This window comes from Meles meles, chromosome 18, assembly GCF_922984935.1.
Source record: "Meles meles chromosome 18, mMelMel3.1 paternal haplotype, whole genome shotgun sequence".
In the NCBI taxonomy this organism is placed as follows: domain Eukaryota; kingdom Metazoa; phylum Chordata; class Mammalia; order Carnivora; family Mustelidae; genus Meles; species Meles meles.
In genome coordinates this window covers 38,494,726-38,513,752 of record NC_060083.1, presented here as the reverse complement: position 1 = coordinate 38,513,752, position 19,027 = coordinate 38,494,726, and the positions used below count along the sequence as shown (strand labels likewise).

The 19,027-nt window shown below is 53.6% G+C and overlaps 1 protein-coding gene across 5 annotated transcripts in view; it reads left to right on the top strand.

Moving 5' to 3' along the window:
* Window positions 1–19,027, top strand: part of ABCC3 (ATP binding cassette subfamily C member 3) — a 44,894-nt gene that overhangs the window by 15,457 nt on the left and 10,410 nt on the right. For 4 of the 5 annotated variants that reach the window (XM_045984784.1, XM_045984783.1, XM_045984785.1 and 1 more), the window contains 19 exons: window positions 105–236; window positions 820–1,011; window positions 4,278–4,455; window positions 4,558–4,719; window positions 5,259–5,351; window positions 6,795–6,998; window positions 7,105–7,251; window positions 7,633–7,720; window positions 8,042–8,108; window positions 8,353–8,479; window positions 8,560–8,736; window positions 13,113–13,280; window positions 13,598–13,790; window positions 14,796–14,910; window positions 15,086–15,233; window positions 15,341–15,548; window positions 15,828–16,138; window positions 17,495–17,694; window positions 17,855–17,981. In XM_045984784.1, coding sequence (XP_045840740.1) covers window positions 105–236; window positions 820–1,011; window positions 4,278–4,455; window positions 4,558–4,719; window positions 5,259–5,351; window positions 6,795–6,998; window positions 7,105–7,251; window positions 7,633–7,720; window positions 8,042–8,108; window positions 8,353–8,479; window positions 8,560–8,736; window positions 13,113–13,280; window positions 13,598–13,790; window positions 14,796–14,910; window positions 15,086–15,233; window positions 15,341–15,548; window positions 15,828–16,138; window positions 17,495–17,694; window positions 17,855–17,981 — 3,037 coding nt within the window. The remainder of the gene's footprint in view (window positions 1–104; window positions 237–819; window positions 1,012–4,277; window positions 4,456–4,557; window positions 4,720–5,258; window positions 5,352–6,794; window positions 6,999–7,104; window positions 7,252–7,632; window positions 7,721–8,041; window positions 8,109–8,352; window positions 8,480–8,559; window positions 8,737–13,112; window positions 13,281–13,597; window positions 13,791–14,795; window positions 14,911–15,085; window positions 15,234–15,340; window positions 15,549–15,827; window positions 16,139–17,494; window positions 17,695–17,854; window positions 17,982–19,027) is intronic. The other variant, XM_045984787.1, reaches the window with a different exon arrangement.

Genomic DNA, 19,027 nt, shown 5'->3' with positions numbered 1-19,027 from the left:
CCTTAGGGATACCCTCCTCTGAAGGCCCAGGGGCTCTGGAGACCCTGGTACCCAGCTTGAGGCTGCTCAGCTCTGCCCCTGTGTGGGGTTGCTGCCCGCCCCAGGATGGCCATCCTTGGCTACCGGCGACCGCTGGAGGAGAAGGACCTCTGGTCCCTGAAGGAGGAGGACTGTTCGCAGAACGTGGTGCACGGGCTGCTGGAGGCCTGGAAGAAGCTTCAGAAGACCGCTGCGCGGTGAGGCCCTCCCTGGGGTCCCCACATCCCCCCACCCCACTCCACTACGCATGCCCCAAGTCTCTTACAGGGGACTGAGGTGATCACAGGGGTCGGGGTGGGGAGAAGAGCAGGTGCAGGGGGATCCTGAGCTGGGACACTCAGCTCTCCCCAGCTCTACTGACTCCAGAGGGCCCAATGTAGGTGAGCCCAACCTCCAATAGCCCTGCAGGGGATGCTCTGCTGTCTCCAGGTTACAGATGGGGAGGGCAGGAATGAAGATAGGACAGTGCCCCCCCCCATGCCCCCTAGTGGCTGGTGGCAGAGCTGCCCTCACACCCAGGTGTCCGGGCATACCCTGCCGGGCCTGAAAGCTGGTTTCCAGGGACTTCCCTTGGGAGGGGGAAGGGGCCAGGGGAAGAAGGTTGAGGCCAGCCTCTCCTCTCAATCCTGCCTCCCCCTGTTTGGAGGCAGGGGCTAGAGGAGAGGACCCTCTGGCTGAAGGGAGCTCCCACTGGCAGCTTTGCTCGCCAGCCCCAGCTGTGCTTGGCTCCTGGGGCACATGTGCCCGTTTCTACCCACGGCTCCTTCCTCCCAAAACCAGACAGCAGACTGCAGCATCATCCGGGAAGAGAGTGTCCGGTGAGGATGAGATGCTGCTGGGGGGCCGGCACAGGCCCCAGCAGCCCTCCTTCCTGTGGGCCCTGCTGGTCACCTTCCGTTCCAGCTTCCTCATCAGCATATGCCTCAAGGTGGCCCAGGACCTGCTCTCCTTCGTCAATCCACAGCTGCTCAGGTCTGACCAACACATGCTCTGGTGGCCGCCCTCCCCTGGGTAGTGGGGGCTGGCTGGATGTCCCTGAGGACTGAGCCCAGAGGGACCACACGAAGTGACGGGAGTCCTAGAGCAGGACCAAAGGGTCTATCCCCACTCCCTGGGTGACCTTTGGCAAGTGCAGTTTCCCGATTCACATAAAAAAAAAAACAAAAAAAAAAACCTGTCTTTAAATCCCCCCAACGATCCTACGGACAGGTGGCCCTCTTCCCATTTTGCAAGAGAGGAAGCAGGAAAACTCAAAGCAAAACGAACACATGAGGAAGCAGAAAATCAGGCGAACCGGCCCCAGGGCACACAGCTGGTCAGGATGGACTGGAGTCTGGGGCTCTGAACTCCAGCTGCGGTGCTGTTTCCCATTGATAGGCTCAGTCGTCTGTTGCGTGGGTGGCTTGGACTGGGAGGAGATCTCAAATGAGGGGGTAAGAAGGAGAGCCGCCTAGCAGCTGAGCCCCCAACACCTTTTCCCTCCATTCCTGCATGTCTGCGTTCTCACTCAAAAAATCTTTATTGAGCCCCCAGTGTAGCTGAACGGTGCCAGCCACGAGGGATACAGAGATAAATAAGACAGGATCTCAAAGTCTTGCAGGAGAAACCAACGTGTAAACCCATTAGAGTGGAGTGCAGGCCGAGGTGTAGTCAGGTGTCTGGAAGTTCCCGGGAGGGGTGGGGAAGCCAGCCTGGGGAAGCCAGCCTGGGGAAGAGCAGGAGTAGGGGCGTCCCTGCCAGCCGGAGAGGTCATCAAGCTTGGAAGGACAGGCAGGTGTTAGTTGACTAGGTGAGGAAGGAGGGGAGAGGGCAAGCCCCTATGCCCAATCACCAAGGTCTCCACCGGCATGACTCAAGAGCTCCAGGTATTTCTGAATTCTGGAGGAAAGGGTGACCAGAGGCAGGGGGTAGAGAGGGAGAGCCAAAGAAATCCTTGGAAGAGTTGATGCCCAGGAGGGGCATCTGGTGTGCGTTTCAGAAGAATCTCCCTGCCAGTCGTGGGGGATGGATGGATGGAAGGGGGCTGATCAGGTCAGAGGAGGACTGGTCGGTTCAGGCCTGGAATGACCTAGGACTCAGGTGCAGCTGGGGAGTGGGAGTGTCTTGGGGTGAGGGAGGGGTCAGACGCCACCTGGGCTGTGGATAAGTGGAGGGCGATGAATCTCTTTCACTGGGATGATGAATGTCCTGGAAGGAAGGGGCACCAGGCAGTGTGGTGAGTTGAATCCGGATTACGTTGGGGCCGAGGTGCGGGGGGCGTTGGGGGGGGGTTGCAAGGGGACAGTCCCAGCTGGCTGGAGACCATGTTTTCAGGGCCATTGGGTAGAAGCCTAGGGCCCTGTGGCTGGGCTCTCCCAGAGGGCTCATGTAGGGGGCCCCAGACAGAGTCCTAGGGAATTGTGACAGTTAAGGGTTGAGCAAAAAACTGGCTTGGAAGGGCCAGAGCTCGGGAAAGAGCAGATCGTGGCGCAGAGCGCAGAGAATGCTTCTGGGACAAGGTATGGCCTTCAGGACAGCACATTGACCAGAAAAACAGAGCCCGAGGCAGGCAACCTGGATTTGTCAGTGTGCACCAAGAATGGAGGCTGAGACAGAGGGGAAGCACCTAGAGCAGGGGGTCTGCCTTGGAGAGCAGGGACCATGGAGATCTAGAAACTTCCTGTAAAGAACACGTATTCATTTTCTGTGGCTGCCAGAACAAATTGCCAGAAACTACGGGGTTTAAAACAACAGGAATTTATTCCTTCACAGTTCTGAACACCACAAGTCTGAAATCAAGTTGTTGACAGGTTGGCTCCTTCTGAAGGTTCTGAATGAGAATCTGTACCAGGCATCCTAGTTCCTGGTGGTTGCTGGCAATCCTTGGCATTCCTAGGCCTATAGACAGATCACTCCAATCTCTGCCTCCAGCATTCTCCCATGTGCGTGTGCGTGTGTGCTCACTCCCATCTGTGTCTCTGTGTGCAAATCCCTTTCTTCTCTCATAAAGATACTAGTCCCTGGATAAGAGCTCACCCTACTCCAGGATAACTGCATTTTTTTAATTAATTTTTTAAAAGATTTTATTTATTTATTTGACAGAGAGAGAGAGATCACAAGTAGGCAGAGAGAGAGGGGGAAGCAGGCTCCCTGCTGAGCAGAGAGCCCAAGGCAGGACTCAATCCCAGGACCCTGAGACTATGACCTGAACCAAAGGCAGAGGCTGAACCACCCAGGTGCCCCCTCAGGATAACCACATTTTAACTTGATTACATCTGCAAAGAGCCTGTCTTCAAATAAGGTCACATTCACAGGTGCTAGAAGTTAGCAGTTTTTGCAATCAACGCACAGCAGGAGGAGAGGCATGTGGCTACGGGAGTAGCTCCAGGGGTGGAGAGAAGGTTCCTCCCAACACGGGAGAGACTTGGTCATACCAATAGGTGAAGGTACAGAGTCACCAGCAGAGATGGTTATATCAGCAATCAGGAGAAAGGAAAACAATGGTGGAACATGGTCCTGGGCAGGTGGTCAGGGCTCAGCGGGACAGGGCTCAGAAAGCCAGAGGGACACCTGCTGTCCTGAGGCAGAGGAGAAAGAGAGCCAGTGCTCCGAGGGAAGGCTGCTGTTGGCAGGGAGTTCTCATTGGGTGGTTAAGAGACAAGACATAAATGGGTAGCTACTGAGCAGGGTGGGGATTGGGGGCAGGGAGAAGGTAAGAGATCAGATGTGAAGGGAGCTGGGGGACAAGAGGTGGCTTGGAGCCCTGGGGAAGGTCACTAGGCAGCACTGGGGGGGCACTGATGTTGGAGAGGGTGGATTTTGGATTTGGAAGGGAGAGCCTGTAGGGTCACGTGGTAGGCTCTCGGGCCCTCAGCAGCCAAGGAGAAGATGCAGGAAAGTCTAATCTGTGGACATAGGGCATTTCTTCCTGCCTGTGGTCCAAGAGGCAAGAAAGGCAGGTGGGTAGGCTGGCAGTGAGCGTGGTGGAAGAGGCGGGCGGCTGAGCTGTGGCAGGTAGGGAAAGTGGGGAGGACAGAAGGGAGAAAAGTTGGAGGGTCATGGTCTTGAGGCAGCCCAGGGCTGAGTCTGGCTGTAGGGATGGTTTGGATGGGGGTGTGGGGGGCCCAGCAGCACCCCCCCCTCCCTGGGAGGTTTCAGAGGCAGCCCTGAGTGGAGGCCGAGGGCGGAAGGGAAGGGTGGCCATAGACCGAGCAGCCTGGGGAGCCTCCCACACTCATGCCTCACTCCCATCCCTACAGCATCCTGATCAGTTTTATCTCCAACCCCACGGCCCCCACCTGGTGGGGCTTCCTGGTGGCCGGGCTGATGTTTGCGTGCTCCATGATGCAGACCCTGATTTTACAGCAGTTTTATCACTTCGTCTTTGTGAAGGCGCTGAAACTTCGTTTGGTGATCATTGGTGTCATCTATAGGAAGGTCAGCTGGGACAGGGCAGCGGGGGGGCGGGGCTCCAGGGGCCAGCTTGGGAGCATTGGAGAGGCCTGGGGCCCAGTCCATCACCCTGCTGTCTACCTGCAGGCTCTGGTTATCAGCAATTCAGCCAAACGGGAGTCCCCAGTGGGAGAAATTGTCAACCTCATGTCTACAGACGCCCAGCGCTTCATGGACCTCGCTCCCTTCCTCAACCTGGTGGTGTCCGTACCCCTGCAGATCATCCTGGCAATGTACTTCCTCTGGCAGGTGACTCTTGAGCTCCCGCCTCCGCCCCCTTCCTCTGACCTTGACCCTGCTGAGAAAGGACAAGAGAGGGCAAGTCTGGGTCAGTGGAGGGCTGCATAATGGACACAAGGACTTCCCTAGCTATTTGGGTCAGGGACAGGATGGTGAGGATGCTGGTGTCTGCAACTGAGCCTTTCCAGCCTCTGCGGTTAGCCTTCTCACAGATCCCAGGGGAGGGAACAGGGACTTGGAGGCGGGGTGCGTGAGAGTCTGGCCGTCGTTGTCGGTCAGTCTGTACTTGCCTTCCTGTGTGTCCGGACACCCTTCTATGTTTGCCTCTTTGTCCCCGTCTGCTGTCATTATCTGATGGCTGGCAGCTTCTGCCCATGTTCTCAGCATTTGGGCTCTCTCTGTATATCTGCTTTTCGCTACCCATTTGGCTGACTGCCATCTCTTGCTTCCTGCCCAGCCCCATGTCTCTGATCAATAGGGTTTTGTCTGTGGGATTCCGTGCGTATACTTTAGTTATCTGTCTTATCCACCCGCCCGTGCCTCCTCAGAACCTGGGTCCCTCCATCCTGGCTGGGGTCGCTCTCATGATCTTGCTGATCCCACTCAATGGAGCCGTGGCCATGAAGATGCGTGCTTTTCAGGTAAGGGCTCTGGTGGGTCCACGGCTCCTGCCCGGAGCCCCTGGTCGCTGCCTGGGGGGAGACCCTCACTAGCCTGGGGCCCCTCGGTCTTGGTCACCTTGTTTACTGAGTGGGGGATGACCTTAAGCCACTTCCACAAGCCTCAGCTCCCTCTGTCCTCACAGCACCCTGAGAAGGTCTTAGCAACATTCTCAGTTTGTAGCTGAGCGGTCAAAGTCCAGAGAGAAGACTCAGAATCAGGGCCGTGGAGACTCAAACCTGGGTCTTTGGGTCTAATGAGAGCCTTCTGTCTCCCACGCTGTGGCCATTGTGAAGAGCCAGTCATCCAGTCCTTTATTTGCAAATATTTATCAGAGTCTCCAGTGCATGTAGAATAAATGACAAATGCCCTCTGACCACCCACCAGGCCCCAGCTTGCTGCCAGCCCTCGCCCTCGCCCCCTGGGGAATGGCCCAGTGGCAGCCACTCTGGCCTTCTGTCTTTTCTCCAAAGCACCAAGCTCTGTGTATCTCTGGGCCACCCCACCCACTGTTTCCTGGGATACACCTCATCCCTTCCTTCCCTGCTCACTCCACCCCTTTCTTCCCCAGCATGAACTCTGGCTTCCCAGTCCCCATCCCATTACTCTCTCACAGAATCTTGTTGTTTCCCTTCAGAATGTGCCTACTGGGGCACCTGGGTGGCTCATGGCTAAGAGTCTGATTCTTGATTTCAGCTCAGGTCAGAATCTCAGGGTCATGGATGGAGCCCCCCCCCCCATAGGGCCCCTTGCTCACTCAGCAGGAAGTCTGCTGGAAATTCTCCTTCTCCCTCTCCCTCTGTCTCCACCACCCACCCCTGCCGTGTGCACACAGTCTCTCAAATAAATAAATCTTAAAAAAAAAAAAAAAAGGAATACACACACTGATTTATTAAGCATTTACTCAGATAACTGCTATCTATCTGCCTCCCCCATCAGACTGTCAGCTTCATGCTGGCTGGGGCCATGTTTGATCTTCTGGGTGTCCCAATAACGGCCTGGCACATAGTAGGCGTTCCCTAAGTCGGGTTGAATGAATCATCAGTTCGGTGTGCTGTGCCCTGGGTGAGGGTTGGGGGAAACAGAATGAAGGAAGTAATCTGTGCCCTCAGCAGGCTCCCAGTCTAATGGTGGAGTCACGCATGCACAAAGACCTCCACGGGAATGATAGGAAAGAACAACATGGCTTAGAAACCCAGGAAAGGTGGCAGTGGGGGGAAGGTCAGGGATGGAGGTACCGAGGCTGGAGCTGGGCTCTGTGCATAGAGGAGAAGGGGAGGCTGGGCACCCAGGGGCTGAGGGACAGCCCTGGCCCTGCGGGAGGAGGGAGGAGTCATGGGAGCCGTCCAAATGGCCGCTGTGCATTGTGAGTGCAGGAGGTCTGGGAAGGGGAGCAGGGCACCCCACTGCCACTCTTTCCCCAGGCAGAGCAAATGAAGTTCAAGGACTCACGCATCAAGCTGATGAGTGAGATCCTGGCTGGCATCAAGGTGCTAAAGCTGTATGCCTGGGAGCCGAGTTTCTTGGAGAAGGTAGAAGGCATCCGGGAGGACGAGCTCCGGCTGCTGCGCAAGTCCGCCTACCTCCAAGCCATCTCCACCTTCACCTGGGTCTGCACCCCTGTCCTGGTGAGGCTCTCCCCCCGGGGCGGGTCTCCCACCTGCTACCTGGCCAGCCCAGCCCTCTGGGCCCAACAGACTCCATTCTGATACCCACCTTCCACCCCCTTCCCAGGTGACCCTGACCACACTTGGGGTGTATGTGTCTGTATCCCCAAACAACGTGCTAGACGCTGAGAAGGCCTTTGTGTCTGTGTCCCTGTTCAATATTTTAAAGATTCCCCTCAACATGTTGCCTCAGTTAATCAGCAGCCTGATCCAGGTGAGCCGGTGCAGGGCCGGGCATTCTGCTGGAGTTTGGGCAGGTTGTTAGGGTCAGGAGATAATCAAGGAGTACTCCTGGAACTGAGGGGGTGGGTATTTGGCATGAGGCCATCAGAATCAAGGGTCATTGGGAGTCAGAGGGGGACAGGTGAGGTCCCCAGAAACCTGAAGCTCTGAAGACAACATCCTCTTACCAACATGGACCCTGACTTTGGCAGTGGGAACCAGAGAAGTCTCAGTCATGGGAGGGGCCCCTCACCCCATCTGGGCCCTTAGGACGCCCTGCCTCTCCCAGGAAGTCGGGGAGGGGTGGGGGAGGCTACAGGAAGTGGGGGGCGGGGGAGGAGCCAGCTTCCAAGGCTGACTCACTCTCCTGCAGACCAGTGTGTCTCTGAAACGGATCCAGCATTTCCTGAGCCAAGATGAACTTGACCCCCAGTGTGTGGAAAGAAAGACCATCACCCCAGGTCCAGACACCCTTTCCCTGGGCTGCCCTTGCCCCAGCCCCTGCTCCAGAAACTCTTTCGTTCTAAGCTTCTGACTTGTTTCTTGTGACTGCCATTTCCTCTTCCCCTTTTCCCACCAGCTCCACTTTCTCCCTCTTCTGGGCTCTTCCTCAGTCTACCTCATCCCTCCCCCGGGCCTCCCCCACTTTTCTTCCTTTCCTAGGGCTCCCTTCCCCAGCCCCTGGACTTTCTGCCCTTCCCCTTGAGTCCCTCCCCCCAGGGATCCACCCCACCTTGCCCTGCACCCCCTGACCCTCGCCCTGTACATCTTGGTCCTCCCAGGATATGCTATCACCATACACAATGGCACCTTCACCTGGGCCCAGGACCTGCCCCCCACACTGCACAGGTACCAGCGTCTCCTGTCCCTTCCCAGCTACCTGAAGTGAGCCGAAGTTCAGATCAGTAGCAGAACCCAGTAACCCCCCGCCACATCCCTCCAGCCCCCATCTGTGGGCTGGAAAGCAAGGAGACCCTCCGCTTGTCAGGGTAGTGTCTGAAAGGGAGGAGGGCTTGGGTCTCCAGGTGGAATATCAGGAGACCAAAATCCTGATCCCTACCTCTAACTGGGCTCCTGGCCTCCTTGCCCTCAGCCTAAACATCCAGGTGCCAAAAGGGGCACTGGTGGCCGTGGTGGGGCCCGTGGGCTGTGGGAAGTCTTCCCTGCTGTCTGCCCTGCTGGGAGAGATGGAGAAACTGGAAGGCACGGTGTGTGTGAAGGTGAGAGGGGGCAGAACTCCTGGCAAGGGCTGCTAGGCCAGGCCTCGTGTGGACTCCGAGATAACTTCTCCTCTGGCCAGGGCTCCGTGGCCTACGTGCCCCAGCAGGCATGGATCCAGAATTGCACGCTTCAGGAAAACGTACTATTTGGCCGAGCCCTGGACCCCAAGAGGTACCATCGGACTCTGGAAGCCTGTGCCTTGCTAGCTGACCTGGAGATGCTGCCTGGCGGGGACCAGACAGAGATCGGAGAAAAGGTACAGGGCTGTCTCCCATCCTCTAGGGGGTCAGCCCATACAGCTGCCCAGCTCAGCCCAGCTCAGGTCTATATGTGCGCCCCTTCCTTTCTCCCCTTCCCCCCACCCTTACCCCCTCCCTCCCTTCCTGCCTTCCCACATCCGTGTGAATCACTCAGCTTCCATCCAGTGATGGAAAGTCTTTGAAGGTGTGAGCCAAGGAATGGTGAGTGGATCAGCATTCTGGTGTAATTTGGTGTAACTGGAGATTAGGAAGAGGTGGGTACAGGGCAAAGCAGATCCTTCAAGACCTTGGTTAAAGTTTTGGCCTTTGGGGGCGCCTGGATGGGTTAAAGCCTCTGCCTTTTGGCTCAGGTCATGATCCCAGGGTCCTGGGATCAAGCCCCGAATCTGGCTCTCTGCTCAGCAGGGAGCCTGTTTCCTCCTCTCTCTCTGCCTGCTTCTCTGCCTACCTGTGATCTCTGTCTGTTAAATAAATAAATAAAATCTTAAAAAAAAAAAAAAGTTTTGGCCTTTGCCCTAAAAACCGTGGGGCGTCAGTGAAAGTTTTTGTTTTTAAATTAACTTATTTTTAACTGTTGCCAAAAGCACATGCCATAAAATTTACCACCTTGACCATTTGTAATTGTACCGGTCATTAGTGTTAAGAATATTCACAGTGTCGTGTGGCCAATCTCCAGAACTCTTTTCATCCTGCAAAACTGAAACCCTATACCCAATGGAACAACTCCCCATTCCCCCCTTCGCTCCCCCTAGCAACTGCCACTCTCTTTTCTGTCTCTAGGAAGTTGACCTACTCCAGGTACATCATATAAATGGAGTCAGACAGTATCTGGGTTATTTTGAGACTGGCTCATTTCACTTAGTATCGTATCTTCAAGGTTCATCCATGTTCTCGCATGTGTCAGAATTTCCTTTTTAAAGTTGAATAATATTTTATTATGTGTGTAGATCCCATTTTGTTTATCCACTCACCTGTCAGGGGACACTTGGGTTGTTTCCAACATGTTAGCTATTGTGAATAAGACTGCTGTGCTGAGGGCGCCTGGGTGGCTCAGTGGGTTAAAGCCTCTGCCTTCGGCTCAGGTCATGATCCCAGGGTCCTGGGATCGAGCCCCACATCGGGCTCTCCGCTCTGCGGGGAGCCTGCTTTCTCCCTCTCTCTCTCTGCCTGCCTCTCTGCCTACTTGTGATCTCTGTCTCTCAAATAAATAAATAAAATCTTAAAAAAAAAAAAAAAGACTGCTGTGCTGAGGGTTGCCCGGGGAGGGAGCTGGGAGAAGGTGGTGGGGTTATGGACATTAGGGAAGGTATGTGCCATAGTGAGTGCTGTGAAGTGTGTAAGCCTGACAATTCACAGGCCTGTACTCCCGGGGCTAATAATACATTTTATGTTAATAAAAAATAAATTTAAAAAAAGATTAAAAAAAAGACTGCGGTGAACATGGGTGGGCAAATATCTCTAAAACACTCTACTTTCATATCTTTTGAGCATATATTCAGAAACAGAATTTCTCAATCCCATGGTAATTCTATTTTTTTTAATTTTTTTTATTTTTTGAGGAAATGCCATGCTATGAAATGCTATGCTCTTTTCCATAATGGCTGCACCATTTTTAAAAATATATTTTTAAAAGATATTATTTGTTTATTTGACAGAGAGAGAGAGAGATCACAAGTAGGCAGAGAGGCAGGCAGAGGGAGAGGGGGAAGCAGACTCCCTGCCAAGCAGAGAGCCCGATGCGGGGCTCGATCCCAGGACCCTGAGATCATGACCTGATCCAAAGGCAGAGGCTTAACCCACTGAGCCACCCAGGCACCCCATGGCTGCACCATTTTAAGTTCCCACTGACAGTGCACAAGGCTCCCACCGTCTACACATCCTCGCCAACATGGTTCTTTTCTTGGGGAGGGGGCTTTGGGTTTTGATAGCAACCATTCTGGTGGGTGTCAGGTGATATTTCATTGAGGGTTTGGTTTGCATTTCCCTGATGAGAAATGATGCTGAGCATCTTTTCTTAGGTTTATTGGCAATTTATGTATTTTCTTTGGAGAAATGTCTAGCCAAGTCTTTGCTCATTTTTTAATCTGTTTGGTTTTTTGTTGTTGATTTATAGGCGTTCCTTATATATCCCAGATATTAACCCCTTATCAAATATGCAAGTTGCAAATATTTGCTCCTCTTCTGAAGGTTGCCTTTTCACTCTGTTGATAGTGTCCTTTGATGCACAAAAGTTTTCAAATTTGGGGCACCTGGCTGGCTCAGTCAGAAGAGCATGTGACTCTTGATCTCGGGGTTTTGAGTTCAAACCCCATATTGGGTGTAGAGATCACTTAAAAATAAAATCTTTATTTTTTAAAGGTTTGGTTTTTTTTAATTGATTTGACAGAGACATCAAGAGTGGGAACACAAGCATGGGGAGTGGGAGAGGGAGAAGTAGGCTTCCCGTAGAACAGGGAGCCCAACATGGGGCTCGATCCCAGGATCCTGGGATTATGATCGGAGCCGAAGGCAGACACTTAACGACTGAGCCACCCAAGCACCCCAAAAATAAAATCTTAAAAAAAAACACTTTCAATTTTGATGTAATCCAGTATATCTTTTTATTTTTTACTTTTGTTGCCTGTGCATTTAATGTCATATCTGAAAAATCATTGCCAAATCTGATGAAAAGTTTCCCCCTGTGTTTTCTTCTAAGAATTTTATAGTTTTAGCTCTTTGGATTATTTGGGGTTTTTTTTAATACTAATGACTTTGGTGGGTGCCTGAGTGGCTCAGTGGTTTAAAGTCACTGCCTTTGGCTCAGGTCATGATCCCAGGGTCCTGGGATTGACCCCCCATCAGGCTCTCTGCTCAGCAGGGAGCCTGCTTCCCCTTCTCTCTCTCTTTGCCTGCCTCTCTGCCTACCTGTGATCTCTGTCTGTCAAACAAATAAATAAAAAATCTTAAAAAAATTTTGTAAAAAAAAATACTAATGACTTTGGTGCATATTCCCTCAAGATCAGCATTCTCAGCGCACCTGGGTGGCTCAGTGGGTTAAAGCCTCTGCCTTCGGCTCAGGTCATGATCCCAGGGTCCTGGGATCGAGCCCCGCATCGGGCTCTCTGCTCTGCAGTGAGCCTGCTTCCTCCTCTCTCTCTGCCTGCCTCTCTGCCTAGTTGTGATTTTTCTCTGTCAAATAAATAAAATATTTTTTTAAAAAAGACCAACATTCTCTAGTGTGACTATAGTCAGATTATTAAAATCAGGAAATTTAACATCGATACAATATTATTTACTTCACTGTTTGCATTTACACGTCATTGTTTGTTCCAGTAAATGTCTTTTTTTTTTTTGTTATTTTCTTTCCTGGGTGAGGATCCAATCCGGGATCATGAGTTGCAGTTACTTGTCACGGTTCTTTATTCTCTGTCAATCTGGATAATTCCTCAGTCTTTGTCTTTCAAGACCTTGACACTTTGGAAAAGTACAGGCCAGCTATTTTGTAGAGTATCTCTCAATTTGAACAGAGTTTAGTGCTCAGCACATAGTAGGCACTGAAGACTGGTTGGTTGGATGAAGACACACTCACGTGCCTCAGTCACTACAGACGCACACCCACCCCTGCTTCTCCCCAATGGCTCCTCTCCCATCCCACACTCGCTACCCCCACCCACCCCATGCTAGGCTCGGTTGCTCAGGGTACCTGAAAAAGCTGGGCCCTCTTCCAGAGGGAATGAGGAAAGCTGGAGGTAGGAAAGCAGGCTCTATCTCTGGGGTCTGCTATCTGGGCCCAGCCCTGCTGCGAGGTGCCTCAGTTTCCCCATGATGGGTTTAAGGAGAGATCTTACCTCTCCTTTAGCTCTTGAACCATCTCAGGGTCAAATTTTGGGATTGGAGCTGGCTTTCCGTTCTTGCTTCTGCCCTGAATAGTTCAGGACCTTGGACAAAGCCATACCATCTTGGGCTCTGATTCCTTCACCTAGAAAGTGGGGCTGATGGTACCTCCCTGAAAGGACTGACGTGAGAATCAAATGGGATCCGTGTTATGAAAGTCATCTGCAAACTGGTTGGGCGATTGGAGATTAAAAGGCCTATTACGGATCCCCTGGGGATTTCCAGCCTTTCAGAATATAAAGGCAGCAGGCAGGAAAACCAGCTGGGCAGTGTAGTGGGGCAAAGGGAGCAGGTTGTCCTCACCTGCCCCGGGAGGACTTTTGAGAACCACCACCTCTTCCTCTGTGGCCTCAGACCTTCCCGGAGACAAGACCAGGCATATCAAATGCGAATGTTGAGGTCTGCCTTGTTGAATGACAGTGACAAGGCCCTTGTCCCCTTCCACCTGTCTGATTCCCTTCTAGCCGATACACACCTCCCACTTCTCTCCTCCATCCAGGGCATTAACCTGTCTGGGGGCCAGCGACAGCGGGTCAGTCTGGCCCGAGCTGTTTACAGTGAAGCTGATCTTTTTTTGCTGGATGACCCACTGTCAGCCGTGGACTCTCATGTGGCCAAGCATATCTTTGACCAAGTCATCGGGCCAGAAGGTGTGCTGGCAGGCAAGGTGAGGCCTCCAGGAGGTTGTGGGGGGAGGTCCCTAAGGTGAGATCTAGGACCCTAGGAGAGATCTGGTGGGAGGCCCAGGGGTTTGGAGGAGACCTGGGAGAACAGGAGGCCTGAGAAGCAGGAATGTTTGTTGGGTGGCAGGGGACTCACGCTGGAGGCACTGAGCCCATGGCAGTGACCATGGGGTAAGCCACTGATGTGCTTGTCCTTGCTCCCTGGCATATGAGCACCTCACACCCTCTCCATGGCCCTGTACTTGTGCCAGGGGTGTGTGCTGAGGATGGTGGAAATGGTAGCCTGCTGTCCTCTCCCCAGACACGGGTGCTGGTAACACACAGCATCAGCTTCCTGCCCCAGATGGACATCATCATAGTGCTGGCTGATGGGCAGGTGTCTGAGGTGGGCTCCTACCCAGACCTGCTGGAACGCAATGGCTCCTTTGCCAACTTTCTCTGCAACTACGCGCCTGAAGAAGACAAGGAGAGCCTGAAGGAGGACAGCAGGACCGGTATCCGCCATCCCTGACCCTCCGCATTCCCATGCCCTCCCACCATCTCCCCTATCTTGGGGGTCTCTGAGTGTCTCTGGATGGGCCCAGTGTCCTACAAGGGAGGTCCGAGGAACTTGGGCCATCTGTGTGAGAGTCCAGCATCACCAAGTGCCTCCCCCTCCTCCCCCCTAAAAGTGTGACCTTATGGGGCAGCTCAGACCTCGGGGCCCCACACTTCCTGTGTGTCCAAAGGGCACAAGGGCCCAGGCCCAGTCTGTAGGCAAGACTGTTTCACAGATAAGTCATTCAGGAAATGACAAGTGGTTGGAAGGGTCATTTCTTTATCAACAAAGATTGACTGAGTGATTACTACGTCCTAGCACTACTCTTGGCACTGAGAGATGGCAGCGAACAAATGGAAAATTCTGTGTCCTCATGGAGTGTTTTGAAGTCTCTGGACCCCTAAGAGCCCCCCCCTCCACTTTTTGTCCAGTCCTGACTCCTCAACCTCCCAGACCTCTTCCTGAGTCTTCTTGCTACTGCTGCATGGACGGTTATCATGTGTTGAACATGCGCCAAGGGCTGCGCCCCTTGCTAAGCATTTGACACACATTCTTTCCTTTAATCCTCACAATGACAATGACACCATGAAGCGGGTACTATTATTATCCCCACTTTACATGCCCGCCTAAAGTCATGCGGGGAGAAAGTGGCATTTGAGCTCAGCCAGTGTGCCCCTAGAGCCCAAGCTCCTGACCCTTATATTTGAGACCTTCTCCACAGTCCCCGATGGGAAGTTTTTCTCCTTGTCTAACCTAAGTCTTTCTTGCTGCCTCTTTTTTTCTTTCCCCAGCTCAAAATTGGTCATTTATTTTTGTCCTTGTCCTTGCTGTTCTTTCATGCCTCTTGTGTTCTCTCCCGCGTGTCCACTGGGGCGTCTTCTCTGGCCTGGGGACCGGAGAACACCGGCGGCTTGCAGGGCGAGCTAGCCGGGCACTTCTCCTTTCTCCCACCCTGCTGCAGCCTTGGAGAACACAGAGGATGAGGAGCTGCTGCTGATTGAAGACACGCTGAGCAATCACACAGACCTGACAGACAACGAGCCGGTCCTGTATGAGGTCCAGAAGCAGTTTATGAGGTGAGGCCTCCCGAGCTCCCGGCGCTGTCCCTAAGCCCCGCCAGGTACAACACCGGTGGGCAATCTCCCTGCCGCTCACAGCCTGGGCCTCCAGCTACAGCCTGAACCCCCTGGGGCTCTGGCCTGTGGGTGTGTTAGAGACCACCTCCCTGGGCCTGACCAGCTGCCTCCACAGACAGCTGAGTGTCATGTCCTCGGAAGGCGAGGGCCAGGGCCGGCCTGTGCCCCGGAGACGCCTGGGTTCAGCAGAGAAGGCAGTGCAGACAGCAGAGGCGAAGGCGAGGGGGGCGCTGATCCAGGAGGAGAAGGCGGCGATGGGCACTGTGAGTAGGACAGACAAGGGAGGGAGGAGGCTGGAGAGGGTGGGCAGGTCCCCAGCCATCCCGGGGCTCACGAGAGTCCTCTGCCCTTTGACTGCCGTGCCATGCAGGTGAAGCTGAGTGTGTTCTGGGATTATGCCAAGGCCATGGGGCTCTATACCACAGTGGCTATCTGTGTCCTATACCCGTGTCAAACTGCGGCTGCCATCGGGGCCAACGTATGGCTCAGCGCCTGGACCAATGAGGCTGTGGTGGACAGCCGACAGAATAACACCTCCATGAGGCTGGGTGTCTATGCTGCCTTGGGAGTTCTGCAAGGTGAGCGGCAGAGATCGCTGGAAGGTATTTTCCTCACATCTGGGCCGCTGGATCCCCCAAACCATGCCCTTGCCTCTTCCTCAATCATCACGGCCATTGCCCTGGCCTAGTGCCTCCCTAGCAGCCCACCTGCCTCTGGGCATCTTGAGCTCATCAGGCGGCACTACCTCTCTGATCCTGCTGGCCACGGCAGCCATCCTGTATCTCCTTACCTGCCCGCCCCACGCCCTACATGTCCCACACCAGCCCCAGTGAACACTCCTCCTCCTCCTCCACCAGGAATCCTAGTGATGCTGGCAGCCGTCACGCTGACGGTGGGCAGCGTCCACGCGGCACGCTCGCTTCACCAGGCGCTGCTGCACAACAAGATGCGCTCACCACAGTCCTTTTTCGACACGACGCCCTCCGGCCGCATCCTCAACCGCTTCTCCAAAGATATCTACGTCATCGATGAGGTTCTGGCCCCCACTATCCTCATGCTGCTGAATTCCTTCTACAACTCCCTCGCCACCCTCGTGGTCATCGTGGCCAGCACGCCGCTCTTCACTGTGGTCACCCTGCCCCTGGGGGTCTTCTATGTCTTGATGCAGGTCCGCAGCCAGTGGGTGGGCCAGGTGCTGGTGTGGGCTGGGGCTCCGTGTGGGCGGGGCTCCCGTGTGGGCGGGGCTCCCCGTAGACGAGGCACTAATGCCGGCTGGGCTCCCCTGTTAACTAACAGTCAACCTGGGTTGGGACTTAGGGAGGTCAGACTGCGGTTCGTAGCTGGGTTCAGTTAGGGACAGTAGTTACTTCACATCTTTGAAACTCATTCTCCTCACCTGTAAAAGAGAATCATAGAACCTACTTCGTAGGGTTGTTGCTAGGATAAAATAAAATCCTTGTAAATTGTGGCTGACCCTGGAACTCCTTCTTGCTGCTATTTTTTTTTTAAGATTTTATCTATTTATTTATTTGAAAGAAAGATAGAGAGAGCCAGAGAGCACAAGCCAGGGGAATGGCAGAGGGAAAAGGAGAAGCAGGCTTCCTGCTGAGCAGGGAGCCTGATGCAGGGATTGATTCCAGGCCCCTGGGATCATGACCTGATCGGAAAGCAGACGCTTAACCGACTGAGCCACCCTGGCACCCTTTGCTGCCTATTTTTAACTAAAATGCTGTTACCAGTGTGAGACACATTATCCTCCCCCTCCTTTATACATATCTAAACATATATGTGCATTTATGTTTTTAACACAGATAACTTGGTAATGTTCAGATACAGGTCAGAGGCTCAGCGGGGCATCTGCCATTCCCCATGCTTGTGTTGCTGAGCCCCTGTCCTGCCATGAGTTTAATCAGTTGCTAAAGGTAACCCACAAGGTGTCTGGAAGCTCAGGTGATGTGGGCTGTGCTCTGTGCAGGGACAGGGGCTCTCAGATACCCATCCTTTAAGGCCCTGGCCATGTTGGGGCCTACAGGCTAGAGGATGGAAGCTGGATACAGAACTGTGTTTTTGTGGGGCTGAAGTTCAAAAAAACAGGGTAAGGTGGGGAGAGACTCTTTAAGAAAAAGAATACTAAATTATCTTATTTTTGCAAAGTTTGTGATATTCTGACTATGTAGGCACATTGCTGGGGCACTTCAGAGGAGCCAGACATAGTCACTGATTGAGGAGGCCAAGCAAAGTGGGTCCTGTAATCAAGCCCCCTACACGGGGCAAGGGGGTCAGGAGCTGAGAGGGAATCAGGAAGGGCTTCATGGAGGAAGTGGCCTGAAAGACCTAGCAGGAGGGGACCGGGGGAAAGAGTGGAATGAGTTCGTGGAGACACATCAGGTAGAGAAAGGAAGCAGAGTCTTATTGGGGAGTGGGGCTGGCTGAGAGGAAGCCCAGATGGGTTCAGAGGGCATGCAGGACTAAGTTAGGGGGCCTCACGGTGCTGACCTCAAGCTCTTTCTCCATCCTCTGCCAGCGCTTCTATGTGGCGACGTCGCGGCAGCTGAAGAGGCTGGAGTCCATCAGCCGCTCGCCCATTTACTCCCACTTTTCGGAGACGGTGACCGGCTCCAGCGTCATTCGGGCCTATGGCCGCAGCCAGGACTTCCAGGCTATCAATGACGCTAAGGTGGACGCCAACCAGAGGAGCTGCTATGCCCACATTGCCTCCAACAGGTCAGAAGCCTCCTGCCTCACCCCCTACCCCTCCGGGAGTCCCCACCAGGATCCCTGCGGGAGAGACCTTGAAGTTCTGGGTCCCACTTCCGCCTTCCCCCATACAGGAAATGGCCTCCTTCCTCCACCGCCCTACCTCCTGCTCATCTTGTCCCCACAGGTGGCTGGGAGTCCAAGTGGAGTTCGTGGGCAACTGTGTTGTGTTCTTTGCTGCACTCTTTGCTGTCATTGGCAGAAACAGCCTGAGTCCGGGGCTGGTGGGCCTATCCGTGTCCTACGCCCTACAGGTACGCAAGGGTCAGGGCCGCAAGGCAAGGCCACACTGAGGCAGAGGCCACCCGGGTGTCGCAAGCATCTCCTGGGCCTTTGCTCTGCCCAGTATGGGGACCGGCCACAGGTTCTGCTCCCCAGGATTGTGAGCTCAGTGGAGCACAGAGACGACAGTCCCAGCAACAGGGGACTGTAATGCAGGGTGAATAGGTCATTGCAGAAGAAGGACCCAAACATGGTGAGAACCCGGAAGAGAGTTTCTACCTTGGGTTTTGGTGCTGGAGAAATTATCTTGGTCCTTGGCCCCAAAAGACAAACAGAACTTGTCCTGCCTGTGCGCAGGATTGAGAGGGTCCGCTCTACCAGTGGTTCTGGGCCAGGGATGTGTAGGGCCGGAGTATACCCCATTTCTCAGGCCTGTGGAGAAAGAAGACAGGGCTGGAGGGCAGGCTGTCACCCCGATATCAGCCTATATTGTCAGAGGCTTAAATAACTACACATGGCATTTTTGTGACTCAGATCGCATTTTCAAGGCCACAGAGAGCTCAAGCCTTGAATGCTTTGGAACAAAAGACAATCTAGACAAATGAGTCTTCTCAAACTTTCCCATGCTGTTGAGTCAGCTGGAGATCTTGTGAAAATGTGGTTTCTGATATGGCAGGGCTATGATGGGGCACAGAGTTCTGCATGTCTACCAAGACCCCTTGGGACACAGTGTGGTCTGGGGACTGGTTACATCAACATCACCTGGAAGTTTGTTGAAAGTGCAGAATCTCCAGGATATCTGGGTGGTTCTGTCGGTTAAGCATCTGCCTTCAGCTCCGGTCATGATCCCAGGGTCCTGGGATCGAGCCCCACATCAGGGTCCTTGCTTAGCGGAGAGCCTGCTTCTCCTTCTGCCTGCCATTCTCCCTGCTTACACTCTCTCTCTTTCTGTCTCTCTGACAAATAAAATCTGTCTTAAAAGCTGCAGAATCAAAAAAATAAAAATAAAAAAATTAAATGATGCCGAATCTCAAGTCCCACTGCAGACCTACTGAATCAGAAGCCACATTTTAACAAG